The 19,728-nt window shown below is 34.8% G+C and overlaps 1 protein-coding gene across 1 annotated transcript in view; it reads left to right on the top strand.

The window, feature by feature from the left end:
* The window catches only part of EPHX4 (epoxide hydrolase 4), a 48,009-nt gene extending 29,037 nt beyond the window's left edge, over window positions 1-18,972 (top strand). The window contains exons 6-7 of the mRNA XM_019414169.2: window positions 2,613-2,761; window positions 17,456-18,972. Coding sequence (XP_019269714.1) covers window positions 2,613-2,761; window positions 17,456-17,687 — 381 coding nt within the window. The 3' untranslated portion in view covers window positions 17,688-18,972. The remainder of the gene's footprint in view (window positions 1-2,612; window positions 2,762-17,455) is intronic.
* The last annotated feature ends 756 nt before the right edge of the window (window positions 18,973-19,728 follow it).

The raw sequence follows: 19,728 nt of genomic DNA, 5'->3' as shown, positions 1-19,728 counted from the left end.
CCAAATAATTTTAGCACATCTTGATCATCATTGCCCACATCTGTATTTCATTAGAATCTGCAAAATGGTGATTTTCTATTTCTATCATCTTTTCCTGCTTTTATTGACTGGAATCCTTCCTTAAAGAAGAATGGTCCGCATCTACTGTTTGGTTATTCTGAAATACAGTTCACAGAAAAGAATGGCAGGATAAATGCTTCATTCTTTATCTTTATAAACAACTTCCAGAGCAATGACTCGGTGTCCTAGAAATTTCCAATGATAACCAATGAAGTTTTCTTTTTTGCTATATCATTAGGAGCTCATGAGTTTTAAAAAATATATTTGACATGTATCACTCAATTGCAGTCATTCTTTTTGATGCTCAGATTGTCTCATATTAGGCAAAATGGCATAACAGGCAAGTGGAAACTCCTTCACGTTGGCTCCTATGTCCTTTTGACATAAATCCTTCAGTCACTAATAGCTTAGTTTCTTAATGTCCTAGGGTCATATTTTATTCCCTGCCCCAGATCTGGAATCAATCATTTATTGAAGGAACTCTGGCTCCTATTAGTCGGAAATGGTCTGGGTGTCAAGGTGATCATTGTTACTGGGTTTTTATTGCTTCTACATCTTTCTGTTGGACAGAATTTATACATACATAATTTTTAGAGAGAAAAAAATAATGTGTTCTTATTCATATTTCCAGGCAAAATTAGGACCACAGAATTTTACTTAACTTTCATATTTTGTAAAAAGCATGTATATGGTTCAAGTCAAAACTCTAATACAAGGCACAGAGAGGTCTTGCTTAGGCCTCTGTTTCCTACCATCTTATTTCCTCCCTCTTCCACAGAAACTATTCTGGTTAATTTTTGTTTCATTTTTTTTTATTGTTTCTTTTTGAAAATATAAGGACATGTGTATATATTTGTCTACTCCTTCTTACACAAAAGGTGGTAACATACTATAAACACTGTTTTCCACCCTTTCTATTTTTTCCCCCACTTAAAGATATGTCATGGGGGTCAGCTACTCTATATTAGCACATAATCATCTCCATCTTCTCTTGGAGTAGTTAGAATGCATAATACACCCTTGTGTGGCTATATCATAGTTTATTCAACTAATGCCCCACTGATGGACATTTTTTATTTCCTGTCTTTTGCTACTGGAAATAATGTTTCAATTAATCACCTTTTGCATAAATCATTTCATATTTTTGCAGATGTGTTTGGGGGTTCGGGGATCTGCATTTTATTTTATTTTTTAATGTTTATTTTTGAGAGAGAGAGAGAGTGGGGGAGAGAGTGGGGGGCAGAAAGAGAGAGAGACAGACAGACAGAGGTTCTTAAGCAGACTCTGTGCTGAGGGCAGAGAAGAGAGCCAGCTGTGGGTCTCAAACTACGAATTAGGTTATCATGACCTGAGCAAAAGTCCTGACGCTTAACCGACTGAGCCACCCAGTCGCTCCCAGGGATCTGCATTTTAAACAAGAATCCTAATGATTCTGATGCAGGTGATTTAGATCTACATGTTGAGAAACAATAGTATAGAGCAGTGTTTTTCAGTTGTGGGTGGGGACCCATTAATGAGTCACGAAATCAGTTTAGTGGCTTGAATTTGAATTTTTTAAAAAATAAAGTAGAACAGAAGTGAATTGAAACTATCAGTACACACTATAATAAGAGTAAGGGATATTTCTTTAAAAATTTTTTTTCATGTTTTTTATTTTTGAGAGAAGGAGAGACAGAGGGTGCGTGGGCAAGGGGCAGAGAGAGAGGGAGACACAGAATCCCAAGCAGGCTCCAGGCTCTGAGCTGTCAGCACAGACTCGGGGCTCAAACTCATGAACCATGAGATCATGACCTGAGCCAAAGTCAGACACTTAACTGACTGAATCACCCAAGCACCCCTCTAGATTCTACTTTTAAATCCTGTTTTCTTTTTTCTTTTTTTAAAAATTTTTAACGTTTATTTAGTTTTGAGAGACAGCACAAGCAGGAGAGGGGCAGAGAGAGAGAGGGAGACACAGAATCCGAAGCAGGCTCCAGATTCTGAGCTGTCAGCACAGAGCCCAATGTGGGGCTCAAACCCCCAAACTGTGACATCACGACCTAAGCCAAAGTTGGATCCTAAACCGACCTAGCCACTCAGGACCTCAAGAGATATTTCTTTAAACTTTTGTTTCAGAAAAGTATGTGTATGAGTCTGAACTGGATCATGACATATAATGTGTTTGTTACTCTGGATTATAGTCCAAAAAAGTTCAAACAATTGTTGGGGGAGTAGATTGTCAGTAAACAGATAAACTACTATTAGCTAGAATATTAGGGAAGACTTTAGGGTAGCATTGGTATCTGAACTTAGCCTTATAGAATGTGAATAGGCACCAAGAACATAGGTTGCTTTTCATAAGCGTAAAGTGTACATGGGGTATTAGAAGGGAAGAATACCAAAAGTAAAGCCAGGAAAGCAAAAATGTATATAGTGTATAAACAGGTCTCCTACCTGGCTAGAGCAGAAATGGGAAGTTGTCACTGACACTAACCATCATTCTCTTTCAAAAGCCAAAGGTTTATTGTTAGGTAACTAAAAAGTTGTAATTATTTTCTTTTCACTTAAATTAGGCTTTGAAACATCTGTTTACCAGTCACAGCACTGGTATTGGAAGAAAAGGATGTCGATTAACAACAGAAGATCTTGAGGCTTATCTTTATGTCTTCTCCCAGCCTGGAGCATTAAATGGTCCAATTAACCATTACCGAAATATCTTCAGGTCAGTATAATTTCTTTTTAGTTAAATAAAATATTCATTCCCTAAAGAGCCAATATTTTATTTATTTATTTTTCCCAAATATTACTTAAATTCCAGCTATTTAGGGGCACCTGGGTGGCTCAGTTGGTTAAGCCTTCGACTCTTGATTTCAGCTCAGGTCATGATCTCAGGGTTTGTGGGATTGAACCCCGCATCAGGCTCTGTGCTGTCCATGCTGGTTGGGATTCTCTCAGTTCTCTTTCTAGTCTTTCTCTGCCTCTTCCCTCAGTTGCATGCTTGTATACACATGTGCACACACCCTCTCTGTCTCTCTCAAAATAAATAAACATTAAAAAAATTCTAGCTAGTTAACATATAGTGCAATATTAGATTCAGGTGTAGAATTTAGTGATTCATCACTTACATACAACACCCAGTGCTCATCATAAGTACCCTTCTAAATACCCATCACCTATTTAACCCATTCCCCCACACACCTTCCCCCCAGTAACCCTCAGTTTGTTCTCTATAGTTAAGCATCTGTTTCTTGGTTTGGCTCTCTTTTCTCCCCCTCTAAGTTCATTTGTTTTGTTTCTTAAATTCCACATAAGAGTGAAATCAGATGACATTTGTTTTTCTATGACTGATTTTGCTTAGCTTAATACTCTCGAGCTCCAGCCACATTGTTGCAAATGGCAAGATTTTGTTCTTTTTTATGGCTGAGTAATATTCCATTGTATGTATATATACCACATCTTTATCCATTCAACAGTCAACGTTTGAATGTTCAGTCACTGTTTCAGTTCTTTCCATAATTTGGCTATTGTTGAAATTAATAACAGGTGTTGGTGAGGATGTGCAGAAAGGGGAACCCTCTTACACTGTTGGTAGGAATGCAAACTTGGTGCAGCCACTCTGGAAAACAGTATGGAGTTTCCTCAGGAAGTTAAAAATAGAACTACTTTACAATCCACCAATTGCTCTATTAGGTATTTTCCCAAAGGATACAAAAATACTAATTTGAAGGGATACATGCACCCTGATGTTTATAGCAACATTATAAACAACAGCCAATATTTTATTATTATTTTTTTAGCTTATTTGCTCGTTTTGAGAGAGAGACCACAGGCAGGGGAGGAGCAGAGAGGGAGAGAGAGAGAATCCCAAGCAGGCTCCGAGCTGTCAGTGCAGAGCCCAATGTAGGGCTCAATCTCACAAACCATGAGATCATGACCTGAGCTGAAACCAAGAGTTGGATGCTTAACTGGCTGAACCACTCAGGAGCCCCGTCAATATTTTATTTTTAAGATTAAGTTCACAGTTTATCCAAAGACTCAAAAGTGTTCATTTTGTAAGTTACATAGTCTTTTTCTAGGGAAAACTTTAAACATTTGGAAAAGTAGAGAGAAGAATATAATGGAATCCCCCTATAGTTGTCACTTGTTTTATCCATAACTATATCCACTTCTTATTTACCTTTGGATTATTGTGAATAGATGTATGTTTGTAATCATATTTTTAATGATTATTATTCATTCAAGAAATACATATTAAGCACTTTGTATGTTCTAGTCTATGCCAACACTCAGGATATAGTATTGAACAAAATGAGACAAAGGTCCCTGATCACTAGCCAAGTGGGGAAAACAGACATCAACTGTATAACCCCAGTAATGAATATACGGTTATAAACAAACAAAGACCATGATAGAAAGGGATGAGAACTGAGCAAATGATGTTTGAACAGAGAAATAGAGGATGAGTTACATATTGACTGAATAAAGTTGGGGTCAGAGGGATTGGCATTTCAGGAAAAGGAAACAGCATGTACCAAAGCAGTGTGGGAAGATAAGAGAGTTGTGGTTTTAAATAATACAGTGAAGGCCATTGTAGCTAGAGCACAGAAAAAGAAAATAAAATGAGAATGGGTCCAAGAGAAGGCAGTGGCTGGTCTTACAGAGCCATGTAGACCATATTAAGTACTTAAGACCCATGAATGTAAAGCTAGTAAATGAGCATTTCAAGCAGGAAAGAGTAACAATCTAATCTGTATTTGTATACATTCATTCAATGTGAGGAAACTGCAGTGGTCCAGGCTAAAGATGATGGTAGCCTGAAATAGCCTGAAGGCAGTGGAGATGGGGAGAATGGGTAGATTTAAGAGATATTTAAGAGGAAAATTGACAGGGATTGGTGATGGGTTAGATGGGCGGGGGTGGAGGGTCAGGGAAGGAATGAGAAGAAGAGGGGTACCAAGGATGGCTCCTGAATTTTTGGCTTGAACAGCTATATGGATATAGCTCATGCCATTCACTGAGGCAGAAAACACTAGAAGAGAACTGGTTTTGAGGAGAAGGTCATAAACTTTATTGACCTTAAACTAGTTGAGTTTGATGTGGTGTCTTAAATATTCAAATAGGCAGATAGATACAAGGGTTTGGAATTCAAAGGAGAGAATCTGTGATGAAGTTATGTAAAATCTTGGTGTCGCTGATATACACAAACGAAGCTTTTGCTCAGAGTATATTGTCTAGGGAGAAAGTATAGAATGAAAGACAAGATATGGAGATTTGTCTGTTCAGGTTTGGACTCTAGACAGGAGAAAAAGATTTTCCTTGGGAATTAGCAACCACAGCCTGCCTTGAAAAGGTTTAGAGCCTTGAATATATGCTACCTCCATAACACTAGAATCTCAGGGAAATATATTTCAATGTCATCATAAGCTGGTAACACTTCCAAGCAAGCCTGGTAGAAACAAAGACAGAATTTCTCTGGAGGATACATCTCAACTCAGACTTACAATATTCCCACAGGTAGAGTCCCCTGAAGATGAGTTCATAATCCAAATTACAAAAAATACTGATCCACCATTAATGAGTCAGAATACAGTTGCAGTAGAACTCTTACAAATTTCAAATACTACAACAGAGATTATAAAGTATGTTTAAATCATTAGATATGTGAAAGAATAAAAATTATGAGAAAAGAATAAGGAAATATCAAGACAGACTGGAAAAGGCTGAAAAAGAACAAAAGAACTTCTGGAAATGAAAAATATGGCTATTGAAATCTAAAATTCCATAAGTGAGTTAAATAGCAGATCAGACAAGCTAAAAAGAATTATGAATTAGAAGATAGCTCTGAAAAAATTACTTAGAATATAGCTTAGAGAGATAAAGAAGTGAAAATATAAAACGTTATATTTGACATAGAGGGTAAAATTAGAAATCATATATTGGGGTGCCTGGGTGGCTCAGTTGGTTAAGCATCTGACTTTGGTTCATGGTTTGTGAGTTCAAGCCCCACATTAAGCTCTATGCTGACAGTATAGAGCCTGCTTGGGATTCTCTCTCCCTCTCTCTCTCTCTCTCACTCTCTCACTCTCCCCCACTTGTGCTCTCTCTCTTTCTCTCAAACCAAAAAAATTATATAGATAGGTGATAGATAGAATTAGATACACATACATATATATAGATGCTAAGAATTTTTTTCTAGTAAAATAAAATAATGCAAATAGAATGTATTATTTTCAAACCAGTAGAGGGTGACAAGATAACTATTAATTCAAAAGAAGGCAGGAAAGAGAAAAGGGAAGCAAAGTACAGTCAATAGCACAAAATAAGATGTCAAAATCAATTTAAATATGTCAGTAAGCACAATAAATATGAATGTATTAAACTTTCCAGTTAAAAAATAAAATATCAGATTGGATTGAGTCACAAAGCATAAGGACATAAAAAGGTTGATAGTAGGAAGGTAGAAAAAAGTTATAGTGGGTGTTTTATTGGTTGATTAATTGATTTTATTTTTAAGTAATCTTTACATCCAACATGGGGTTTGAACTTACAATGCCAAGATCAAAAGTTGCATGTTCCACTGACTGAGCCAGCCAGGTGCACCTAAAGAAATTGTTATTTTATTTTATTTTATTTTATTTTATTTTATTTTATTTTTTAATGTTTATTTATTTTGGAGAGAGAGTGTGTGTGGGTGGGAGAGGGGCAGAGAGAAAGGGAGAGAGAGAGAACCCCCAGCAGGCTCTATGCTCAGCATGGAGCCTGAAGTGGAGCTTGATCTCATGACCATGAGATCATGACCTAAGCCAAAATCAAGAGTAGAATACTTAATCAACTGTGCCTACCCAGGTGCCCCAAAGGTGTTATTTTAAATAAAACAAAATCAAATTATTTGAATACAAAATCCAAGGGCAGTCAAGAGATTATATGAATGAGTGGAGAAGAGGTAAACCGAAACCTTTTTCTGACTAACAATAACAACAAAAAATTTACAAATATAAATGTAAATATCATCGATAAAACAGATGTTAATTTAAAAGGTATTTGTAGGTACCCATTTATCAAGCAAGGCAATGATTGACATTGCAGAGGCTGCAGGTTACATCTCATAGGATATAGCAACATTGTCTCAAGTCCATGTTTTGTCATTTGTTGTTTGTTTTTTACAAACAACATTTGTAAAGAGAATTATAAGAGAAAATAGAACAATATATTTTCATACAAGCTTAAATTTTGAACAGCAGATAAAAATAATAGTTGTTAAATGTTCTTGATTTACCCGTTTATCAAAAATCTAGCTTTGTGATACAAAACAATTAGCTACAAGGAAAAAGAGGAAAATATTCTGATGTTTCTCAAGTTATTTTACTAATATTTGTTCATTAGAGGATCTGCATTCTCAAGAGTAAGCTCTAGAATCCTGCTAATTAGCATGGAGAGAGAAAGAGAAAAAAAGCAGACCTGTGAAGGTCAAAACTTACAATTTTATATAAAGGTGAAAGTTTTAAACTAGATTGCTATAGGTTAAATCTAGTCAGGTCAAGGTCATATGGAATCTTCTGGAAGGTCACTTGACTCCCTCTAATGCTTCTTTATGTTAGGGTAATCGAGCCCAAGTATATAATTTAAAATGGTTATACGATATATAATGACTATACATAAGGTATAGTACATATACTCAGGTATGGAAATCACTGTCATTTATCACCCTTCCCAGGACCATAGACTCATCCAAGGACTCTCCAAAATTTGGAGTTAAGTCATTCACCAGAATGAATGAACTAGGAATTAGATTAGTTATAGGATCTAACCTGCAAAAAGATAATTAAGTCTAAACTTATAACAAAGCACCAAATAATAAAGCAAAACTGACACAAGGGAAAATGACAAATCCATAATCACTATTAGAGATTTTAACCCACCTCTCTCAAAAATTAATCAAGCAGGGAAAAAATAATAATAAAAATGTGAAAGATTTGAACCCAATTAACATCTTTGATCTGATGAACAAATCTAGTATCCTGCATCCAATAATTAGAAAATATATACTATTTTTGGGGCGCCTGGGTGGCGCAGTCGGTTAAGCGTCCGACTTCAGCCAGGTCACGATCTCACGGTCCGTGGGTTCGAGCCCCGCGTCGGGCTCTGGGCTGACGGCTCGGAGCCTGGAGCCTGTTTCCGATTCTGTGTCTCCCTCTCTCTCTGCCCCTCCCCCGTTCATGCTCTGTCTCTCTCTGTCCCAAAAATAAAATAAAAAAAAAACGTTGAAAAAAAAAATTTAAAAAAAAAAAAAAAAAGAAAATATATACTATTTTTAAGCACATAGAAATGTTTACAAAGGTTGATTACATACTGGAATAGAGAGTAAATCCTAACCAATACCAAGGGATCAGTGTCATACGGATGTGTTCTCTGAACATAATGCAATTAGAAATTAACAATCACACAAACTTCTAAAAAATTCCATATATTCAGAAATTTTAAAAACTTCTAAATTACTCTTGGCTATGATCCAGGTATTTACCCAAAGAATACAAAAATACTAATTCAAAGGGATACATGTGCCCTGATGTTTATAGCAGTATTATCTACAGTAGCCAAATTATGAAATAGCCCAAGTGTCCATTGATTGATGAGTGGATAAAGAAGATGTGGTATATATATACAAGGGAATATTACTCAACCAAAAAAGAATGAAATCTCACCATTTGCCACGACGTGAATGGAGCTAGAATGCTAAGTGAATTAAGTCAGTCAGAGAAAGACAAATACCATATGATTTCACTCATATGCAGAACTTAAGAAACAAATGAGCAAAGGGGAAAAATAGGGAGAGAGACAAACCAGGAAATAGATTCTTAACTATAGAGAACAAACTGATGGTTACCCAAGGGGAGGTGGGTGGGGAGCTGGGTGAAGTAGATGATGGGGATTAAGGAGAACACTTGTGATGGGCATAGGTGTTGTATGGAAGAGCTGAATCACTATACTGTACACCAGAAAATAATATAATACTATGTGTTAACTGGAATTTAAATAGAAACTTTAAAAAAATTACTCATGGATCAAAAAAGATCATAATGGAGGAGTGCCTGGGTGGCTCAGTTGGTTAAATGTCTGACTCTTGATTTCAGCTCAGGCCATGATCTCACACTTTGTGAGATCAGCTCTGCATTGGGCTCCATGCTGACAGCACAGAGCCTGCTTGGGATTCTCTCTCTGCCCTTTCCCACTTGCACATGTGCACATGTGCACTCTCACTCAAAATAAAGAGACATTAAAAAAAATCATAATGGAAATTAGTAAAAACGTAGAAAAAATAATATCAAAATGCGGAATACAGTTAAAATAATATGTAGGAAGAAATACATTCAGTTTTCCATGCATATATTAGAAAAGAAGATAGAAAAGAAGATTAGTGACCTAAGAGTACAATTTGAGAAGTTAGGAAAAGAACAATATGTAAAAAAAAATAAATTGGAAGGAAAATAATTTAAATTAGATAAAAAGCAGAAATTAATGCAATCAAAAACAAAGACACAATAGAATCAAAAAATCAAAAGCCGATTCTTTGAAGGTTATTAATATAAACTTCTGCCAAGATTGGTTTTTAAAAAGCATGAATAAACAATATTAGGAAGTAGAAAATAGATATAGCTATAAACACAACAGAGATAAAATATAAAACTTAGGTTAACAAATTTAAGAACTTTGACAAAATGGGCAGTTTTTTAGAAAAATATAGCAACCAAAACTAACTCATGAAGAATTAGAAAACCTAAATAGACATAGCCATTAAAGAAATTGAATTATTAATTTAAAGCACATCTACCCACACAAATAGGCTGAAGTGGCTTTACGTGTAAGTTCTAACACAGAACTCCCACTCTAATAGACACTTTTAGACATTATAAAAAGAAGGTATAGGCTTCAGCTCATTATGAAGCTGGTATAACTTTAATACCAAAAGAAGACAAAGATTGTATAAAACTGGAAAATTATAGTTCAAACTACATTATAAATGTAGATCCATAAATTTAAAATAAAATATTTTTGACCTGAATCCAGCATAGATTAAAAATTAAGCCAAAGTTAGCATTAAAATTCATTACTTTAAAAAATAAAATTCATTACTTTAATTAGCCACATTAACAGATTAAAAGGAAAAATATGATTATCCAAATAAAGAATGAGCATTTAATAATATTCAACACATATTTATGCAACAGTTCTTAGTGATCTAGAACTAGAATAGCGGATGTAAGAGTGGAGCTCAGTTAGGCCACTTAGCCTGAATCTCCTGAAGGGATAGTGTAGGAGATTGACTTTTGCTTTACTTAATTATCTGAGAGACAAAAAATAAGGTATTCAAAGTGTTTTGGAGTGGTTATTTGCACCTGGACAGCTGGCAGGCACATAAAAAGATATTCCAGGAGTCAGGACCAAGAGGATAAAAAACCCACATTAAAAGCAGAAAATACTTTTTGATACTGTCCAATAGCTGTATCTGGATGGGAAACTTTGGGGGATCTGGGAAGTCTTTCCTCTATCTGAGAGAATGATATGTTATCCCTTGCTTTTAAAATCACCTTTGCGGATTTATTTTCCCTTTGCCATTACACTTGATATTCTCTGTGTCTGTTAGTATCTTTATATTAATCACAGTATGATTCCATTATGACAACAAAGCAGAAGGGAACTTTGGTCTTAGAAACCTATAGCAAACATCATACTTTATGATGAGACACTAGAAGCATTTTATCTAAAAATAAAGTCTAAAGATAAACTTGCCAACTATAACTGCTTCTATTCACCACTGTTTTGAAGGTTTTAGCCACATAAGAAAAAAAAAAAGAAAAGAAAAGTGTAAGTATTAGGAAAGAAACAAAGCCATGATAATTCATAGATAATATGGTTACAATCTAGAAAAAGAATCTACAGAAAAGTTATTTAAACAAAAATAGTTCAGCAAAGTTGATATACATAAATACAATATACAAAAATTATGATCTTATAAATGAACAGTTAGAAAACGTATTTTAAAAATAGATACCCCAGGGCACCTGGGTGGCTCAGTCTGACTCTGGATTTCGGCTCAGATCATGATCTCATGGTTCGTAAAATTGAGCCCTGCATTGGGCTCTGCACTGACAGCACAGCCTGCTTTGGATTCTCCCTCTCCCTCTCTCTGTGCCCCTCCCTCTCTCTCTCTCTTTTTCTCACAGAATAAATAAACATTAAAAAAAAAATAGGTACCCCTACAATAGCAACAACAACAAAATTAGGTGTATAGGAATGACTCTAACAAAAGATCACCTTTATAGATTGTCAAAACTTATTGGAAGTAGTCAAGAATACAGGCTCAGGGCAGTAGATATTTACTAATCAGTAGAGAAGTATTTTAACATTTTAACAATCCATACAGACATGCTGGTATAAACTAGTGAAAATTAGCCCTGGTTTATCATGTTCATGATTGGAAAACTTCAATATCATAAAGTTCTTGATTTCTCACAAACTATTAATTTAATTCAATTTCAATCAAAACTATAGGAAACTTTTTTGAAACTTGAAAAACTGATTCTGAAATTTGTTTGAAAGAGCCTAAGGCTGAGAATGGCCAAGATAGTTTTAAAGGAAAGGATAGATGGATGACTAACCCTATTAAATATTAAGGCTTGTAATGAGGCTATAAAATTAGTAAAATATGGCATTGACTCTGGGATAGACAAATTGACTAACAAAACAGAGAAGAAAGCCCAAAAATGGAACCACGCATATGGGAACCTACTATGACAGAACATTTTGAGTCTGTGGTGAAAGATCCTATACATGTTGGTGGAACAATTAGATATCCATATAGAGTAAAATGAAATTAGATCCCTATCTCTTACTAAACAAGAAATAAACCTCAGGGAAATAAAAAACCTAAACATAAGCAAAACTTTCAAATGTTTGGAAGATAAGAAAATGCTTTCATAACTTCAGGTAGGAAAGATTTCTTAAATAAGACATAAACAGCTTAAACTATGAAGAAGACTGATAAATTTGACTGCATGAAAATAAAAACATTTATATATCAAATGATATCATAGAATGAGAGGCAAGTTTAGATGGGGAAACATTGTTTGCAATACACAGTCATGTGCTAACAATATCTAGAGTTTATAAAGAATGCCTCCGAATCAATAAAAAGGTAGCCCAATCAAAAAATGGGCAAATATATGAAAAGACAATTCACAGAAGAGGAATTTAATGGTCAATAACATTGAAGATGCCAAATCTTACTAGTAGTCAGATATAGAACATAGGTTTCACTACTTGTAATAGAGACCTAAAATAATAGTATCATAAAAAAAGAAATGTATTTCTCTCACAAGTAAAAGTCTAGGTTGGTTTGTTGGCTTTGCTCCATGAAATCATCAAAACTGTCTCTTTGGTCCGAGACCTAGGCACTTTATGTCTTGTTATTCTGCCATCCCTGGGGTGTCGCCCTTGTTCGTGTGATCCAAGATGGTTTACCACCATGGCTGCATTTCAGTCAGTGGGAAGAGGGGAGGGGAAGGCATAGTGTACACAACTTAGAAGTTGCACACATTGTTTCTCATATCTTCACCTTGCTGCAAGAACTCTGGCAAATGTAGGCAGTCTTTATTCTGGGTAGTCCCAGATTTTCCCAGATAGAAAACTAGATTTTCTATCATTGTGGTAGAAAGGAAGAGGTTTTAGGGAGCAGTCTCTACCACATCAGGTAAGTGAAAAGTATTCCACTCTCATTCTATTGAAAATATTTAAACTTTTGAGAAAAGTGTTGGCAGTGATATGGAGCAAAATGAATTCTTACATGCTTCTTTGGAGCATACAATCAGCTCGGAAAACAACCTGACAGTATTGACTAAGGTTGAAGATGTGCTTACTCTCTGAAGAAGCAATTCTGTTTTGGGGAATATACAGTAAGAAAACGCTTTCATATGTGCACAAGGGGATGTACAAGAATACGTTCAATATTATTTGAATTATCAAAATAATTGGAAATTTTTATTTATTTTTAATTTTTGTAATGCTTATTTATTTTTGACAGAGTGGGGGTGCGCGCGAGTGCGCCCAAGCCTATGAGTGGGGGAGGGGCAGGGAGTGGGAGACAAAGAAACCAAAGCTGACTCTAGGCTCAGAGCTGTCAGCACAGAGCCCAGCTCACGAACTGTAAGATCATGACTTGAGCCAAAGTCAGACACTTAACCAACTGAGCTACCCAGGCGCCCCTTAAATGGCCATTAACAGGAAAATGGATTAATTACGCTATAATCATAAGGTGAAATTCTATATAGGAGTAAAAATTTAGTAGAACTAAATGTATCATTAATAGATAATCTTAAAAATATACTATTAAGGCACAGGTGTGGAAGCATATGTACAGTACTATACCATTTATATAGAGTTCTAGAAATGCAAAACACCTCCATATATTGTTTGTAGAAATCTGTGTACTGTATTTGGGGATATCTGACAAATAGTACCCCCTTTTCCTGACTAATTTCTGAACGAGTTGAGAAATCAAACAAGGGTCAGTAAATGAAAACCAAAACATCACCTTCATTACTGATTAAGGATAGATTGAAGACTATGGCTTAATATGAGAATGGTCTTGCTAATTCCCTATTGCTAGTCTAAACTTTACATCAGTTCACTTGTGGAAGAGTTTGCAGAACAAACTCAACTTTCTCTGCCTCTCAGGTCACTGCCTTCCGTTATCTGGTAGAGAGAGAGGAGAAAGAGATTAAATCTGTCACCCTAAGGACGTGTTATTTGATAGACCCACCTAGTCCAGTACTCTGCACCAACAACTGTCACTCATCGTTCAGGGGTGGGACAAGGATCCAGGAGGGCTTAAGAAATGGGGGAGAGGTTATCTTAAAACATAAAATAAAAGTTGAAAAAAAAAGTTGAAAAACATCACAGGGATGATAATAACTAAATTCAACCCAGTCATTCCTCCTATGGTAGTAGTTCTTTACAATAGCATGTAAAACAGATGGCAGGACCCTACCATTCAGTCAGTCTGGGGTGGGTCCCAAGCGTTATTTCTGCCAAGTTCACAGATGATGTTGATGCTGCTAGTCTGTTGCCCACACTTCGGGAACCACTGCCTTAGGGTGAGGTGAAGAAAAATGGTATCAAAAAAGGTCAGCAGAAATATGTTATCATGTTTGCCATGTTTGGCTTCTTAAGCTAGTGGTGATTGTGTGGGTGTGATTATTTTCCACATTATCTTCTTATAGTAATAAAATATTTCCACACACAAAACTAATGGATGGAATGTATAACATTCTGGACACTGCTGCCTTAATACTTACACATCAGCTGATAACTCAGAGTTTGGAAGAGTAACATGGTAAAATGAGACTTATTTGAAATAGGTATGTTAAGATATATTTTGGTAGGTTGAATGATTAACAGTATAGACCAGAAATTGTTACTACCTGTTAACAGTTTTCAGATTTTTCAAATTGCTTCTGTACTTACTAAGATTAGTCACTTTTAATCAGAAATATTTTATCAAGTGTTTTCCCAATAAGTTCTTCAGCTTAACATACTCTTCTACAATGATGTTTTGCTTTTTATTTATTTATTTTATTTATATTGAGGTATAATTGACCTAAAACATTACATTAATTTTAGGTGTACAATGGTTTGATACTTGTATATATTATGAGATAATCACCAGAAGTCAAAATCTGTATACATAGTTATAAAGTTTTTGTGTGTTGAGAATTTTTAAGATCTACTCTCCCAGCAACTTTTAAATATGCAATGGAGTATTACTAACTATAGTCACCATGCTGTACATACTTCCTTTTATATGTAACATATTTCCTGTGAAGTTTAGCAGTTTGAAACCTCAGGACCAGAGAATGTGCTCTTCTTTTAGTTTTCTGGAAACTTCTCCCTTTTAAGTCCAATTTGATCTGGTAAATAATTTATATTTTTCTTTATTTTTTTTTCTTTTCTAAAAAGTTTTAAAATTTTAAAATTCATTTTATTTATTTGTTTATTTTGTTAATTCAACCATAATTACCATATAGTGTTATTTTAGTTTCAGGTGTAAAATATGGTGACTCAACAATTCTACACATTACTCAGTGATCATCATAATAAGTACACTCTTAATCCCTTTCACCTATTTCACCCATCCCCCACCTACCTCCCCTCTGGCAACTACCAGTTTGTTCTCTATAGTTAAGAGTTTGTTTGTTTGTTTGTTTGTTTGTTTGTTTTGATTTGTCTCCTTTTTCCTTTGTTCGTTTTGTTTCTTAAATTTCACATATGAGTGAAGAATTTATATTTTTCTTTGCTTTCTAACTAATTGTCTTTTAAAACTCCTCTTACCTTACTGATTCAATTATGACATGCTCACATATTGTTAAATATGCAGATAACTGTTAGAAACTGTTTTACTTTCGGGTGCGCCTGGGTGGCTCAAGTCGGTTAAGCCTCTGACTCCTGATTTGGGCTCAGGTCATGATCTCACACTTCTTGGGATTGAGCCCCAAGTCGGGCTCTGTGCTAGGAGTGGAGCCTGCTTAAAGATTCTCTCTCTGCCTCTCCCTCCACCCTTATGTGTGCTTGCTCTCTCCCTCTCTCTCTCAAAATAAATAAACTTTAAGATGTTAAAAAAAAAAAAGAAAGAAAATGTTTTACTTTTGAATATTTTATGAGCCCTAGAATTTGAGTGACTTGCAAGTTTGTATAGCAATCCATGTATCAAAATTATGCATAGAATGAATATATTTTCTATGAGTTTACCCATTCACAAAGAATTTAATTTTTAGGAGCATTATAACCAAACAATGGCCACCTGCATGAGAGTCAAAAGTTAAGTCCTTAGTGGACATATGTGATATCCTGCACATTCAAGCAGCATCCTATTGACCCCAAGTAGCCACAGTCATGATTTTTGATAACTAGCAAAAATGGAAGTCAGTGCTGCAGAGTGTCTAGTAAGATATTCATTTTCATGCTTAGTCAACAGGATTGTAATTAATACCATCCCACCTTTCTGAAAAAGAGTGTAGCAGTAGCTGTCAAAAGCTTTAAAAATATTTATAGTCTTTAGCTCAGGAATTCCACTTCTAGGGATCTAGCTGAAAGAAATTATCTAAAATGCCAAAAAAGATTTGGGCACAGAATGCTCATTATAGCATCACTTAAAACATCATCCCCTTGTTTTAACTAATGATATAATCTAAAAATATTCATTTATAGGAGAATAGTCATTTATGGGTTATTTATGGGTAATTATACCATAAAATAGTATCTTTTATAATTATTTTTGATATAAAACATTATGAAATGAGAAAATTCTCAAGTTATAATGCAATGTGAAATTTGAATATGGATACTGTATATATATTGTGTATATTTATTGCATTTTATTTATAGTATGGTTTCAACTGTATGCATGGAAAATGGCCAAAAGGTTATCTCTTAATGATGGAATTATGCATGATTTTATTCTTTATACTTTACTTAAGAAAATAAACAATAAAACGTTGTTTTAAAAAGAATCTTCTGGGGTGCCTGGGTGGCTCAGTCAGTTGAACATCTGACTATTGATTTTGGCTCAGATCATGGTGACAGAGTTGTGGGGATCAAGCCTCATGTCGGGCTCTGTACTGGGCATGGATGCCACTTGGGATTCTCTCTCTCTCTCCCTCTGCCTCTCTCTCTCTCTCATATATATATATATATATATATATATATATATATATATATATATATAAAATCTTCTTGCAAAATAAATACAGTACTATTTAATGGTAAAACTCAGTCCATATATATTTTCTGACTTCTCAGTTCCAATTTCATATAAAATGCATTATGTTATCTAAAAAACAATTTTGAATATATTTAAAGTGACATCATTTAAAACTCTTTTATCACACCACTCAAAAATTCTGGTATCCTTTTAAAGCAAATTATTCCTCATAGTGGTGAATTTCATACTTAATTTATATCCTTCATTATAAATTTTGTTAGCCTCATCCAATTAAAAATTTTATTGAGCCCTTTCTTAAATAGCCTTTTAAATTTTTTATTGTATAGATTGATTGCCTAAAGCAGTGTTTCTCAACCATTCATTCTTTCATCATCACCTCCTTAAGGAGCCATTTTAGATGTGTTTTTTTTCCCAATTGCTCCCCACCCTATGAAATTTTAATATTTGTTTATATACTGTGTGTATAACCATGATCTATATATAAAGAAAGTAATATTGTTATCACTCTCCCGAGAACCAAATTTCACCCCATTGGTGACAATATTGCTTCCTGTGAGCATGTATGGCCTAAAGGAATATAATGGAAAAATGTTATTTTAATTTTTACAATGAATCTCAAATCCACGTGTTTTGTTTTTATAGCTGCCTGCCTCTCAAACATCACATGGTGACCACTCCAACACTCCTACTGTGGGGAGAAAAAGATGCATTTATGGAGGCTGAGATGGCTGAAGTCACAAAGATTTATGTTAAAAATTATTTCAGGCTAACTATACTGTCAGATGTCAGTCACTGGCTTCAGCAAGAACAACCTGACATAGTGAACAAATTGATATGGACATTTCTGAAGGAAGAAACAAGAAGAAAAGATTGACTTTTCTATATCTTCTATGAGGGATCTGTAATGAAATCTCTAAATAATTTTTAATAATTGTTCATCAACCTCTTTAAGCTTATTAGGAAAAAATTGTTTTAATATGCTTTATCATAAGTATCCTGACAAATCATATTGAAAAAAATCTGAGAATGTGTGAACTTGTAACATGATATCAATTTTCTTCTGTTGAATTTTGCACAGAAAAGCAGCTGCCTTAAAATGTGTGCAATAGTACAAAAAGGAAGTTGGGGGAAATGGCTCAGTTTTGGTTTCTTGCATTCTTTGCCCTGTTAACATCTGGTGCCTTTTACAAATGTAGATTAAAGATTAGCTATGCCATATTAAAAAAAAAGGGTAAACCTGCAATGGTATATAAATTTTCATTTTATTGTTCAAAAGTTCTTTTTACTATTTTCAACCATTAAAAAATTCTATTGTCAAATCTCTTGGATTTATAGTATATTTATTAGTTTGAAGGCAAATATGACTAGAAGAATATGCATTTTGAAAACAGGCCATAATACTACTTATACTGGAAAGACTAATAACAGGTGATGTAGAGATTCTCATGTATACATACATATGTATTAAACATTGCAAAGTAGAAAAGCACATCCAACAAATTACTTGTCTAAATCTTCCAGCTAAATTGGTGAGAGATTTAGACAAAGGATCAAAATGTCCTTTTGCCCCATTAAGGCAACCAGAATTGAATTCAGTATTTCCTATGTGCACTAGAATCTAAGCTCCACAAGGAAGAGTTTTTTACTGTTCTATTAACTGGCATATATCCAGCATCTAGAATAAGGGCCTGGCTCCATTGTAGGCACTCACATATTTGCTTAATGAATAAATAACATATGTGACACATTGCTAGGCACGTGAGGGAAATATAAAAGAAAGATGGCATGGTAACATGGAACTTTCCCTTAAAGAAGCATACACACAACACAGTTAAATTAAACAAGGATTCAAGAGTAGAAATAAACATTACAAATAAGAATGGGAAGAGTTACAAAATAGAGAATGATACAAGCTCAAGGGAATACTACTCATTCTCTTGGGTTGCTCTCCTTTAGCATGGGAGACAACCAGTAACATCGCCAAATTATGGTTCCATAGAAACTACAACTGTGTTCCTAAACAAGACTAAGTTGGTGGAAAAAAATGTCTTCCTAAGTGTAGTTCTGATAGTGACAGAAGAAAGTGGAATGTCTCTAAGAATTCTCATCATTGTATCCTAAGCAACTTGTATATATTAATAAAAACCCAATTTTCTGTATACATTGTGCTTGTGCCTCATAATAACATTGCAAGGTACAGAGTATTACCAATTTATAGATGTGAAAACAAGGTTGGCCAATGCCCACAGCATAACTGTTGGAACCAGAATCTGACCTAGATTCATCTGTTATAAAGCCTCTAATCTTTCCAGTAAGATAACAGGCTCTGTATCTACACTGCTCTTTCTGTTTTATTGGTAACCTGCTGTGCTCCAATAAATAGAAACATTTCTCAGAAACCTACAATTTGACTTTTAATCCTGGGAAAAGGAAGTTATGTTAGTAATTAGCAAATATAGGAATATCCTATATAGCACTTTCAGAGTTGCAAATTTTACAAGGTATAGAAGAAAGCCTGGTTCACACCAACTTTGATTATGCTTTCCTCTTGATCCTTTCTGAAGGGCAGCAACAAAGGGAGGAATAGGACTTCATTGGCAGTGTTTGTTGACCCAGTAAAATAGTCCTGACTTATTTTACTGAAAACTTGTTACTGACAAATGTGATTTTAGGGTTTGTTGTTGTTACTTAATGTCAGTTTGGAATGCTGACTGGTTCATGTAGACTCACGTTAAGAATATGAATCAAATGTGCCATGGCTAATTCCAGCCTATGATAATGGATATATTCTAATTTTCTATTCATGTGGAAGAGTGCTTGTGACAGATATAAAGGCTCAAGGGCGCCATCAGTTAAACCTCTTAGCATGAAGTGATATTACTGTCTCTGTAGAAATCAATTTGTAGGGAGAGTAA

This window comes from Panthera pardus, unplaced genomic scaffold (genome assembly GCF_024362965.1).
Source record: "Panthera pardus isolate Hobbes unplaced genomic scaffold, ASM2436296v1 HiC_scaffold_11, whole genome shotgun sequence".
In the NCBI taxonomy this organism is placed as follows: domain Eukaryota; kingdom Metazoa; phylum Chordata; class Mammalia; order Carnivora; family Felidae; genus Panthera; species Panthera pardus.
The sequence above is the reverse complement of the archived record's forward strand: the minus strand, read 5'-3'. Positions and strand labels throughout refer to the sequence as shown.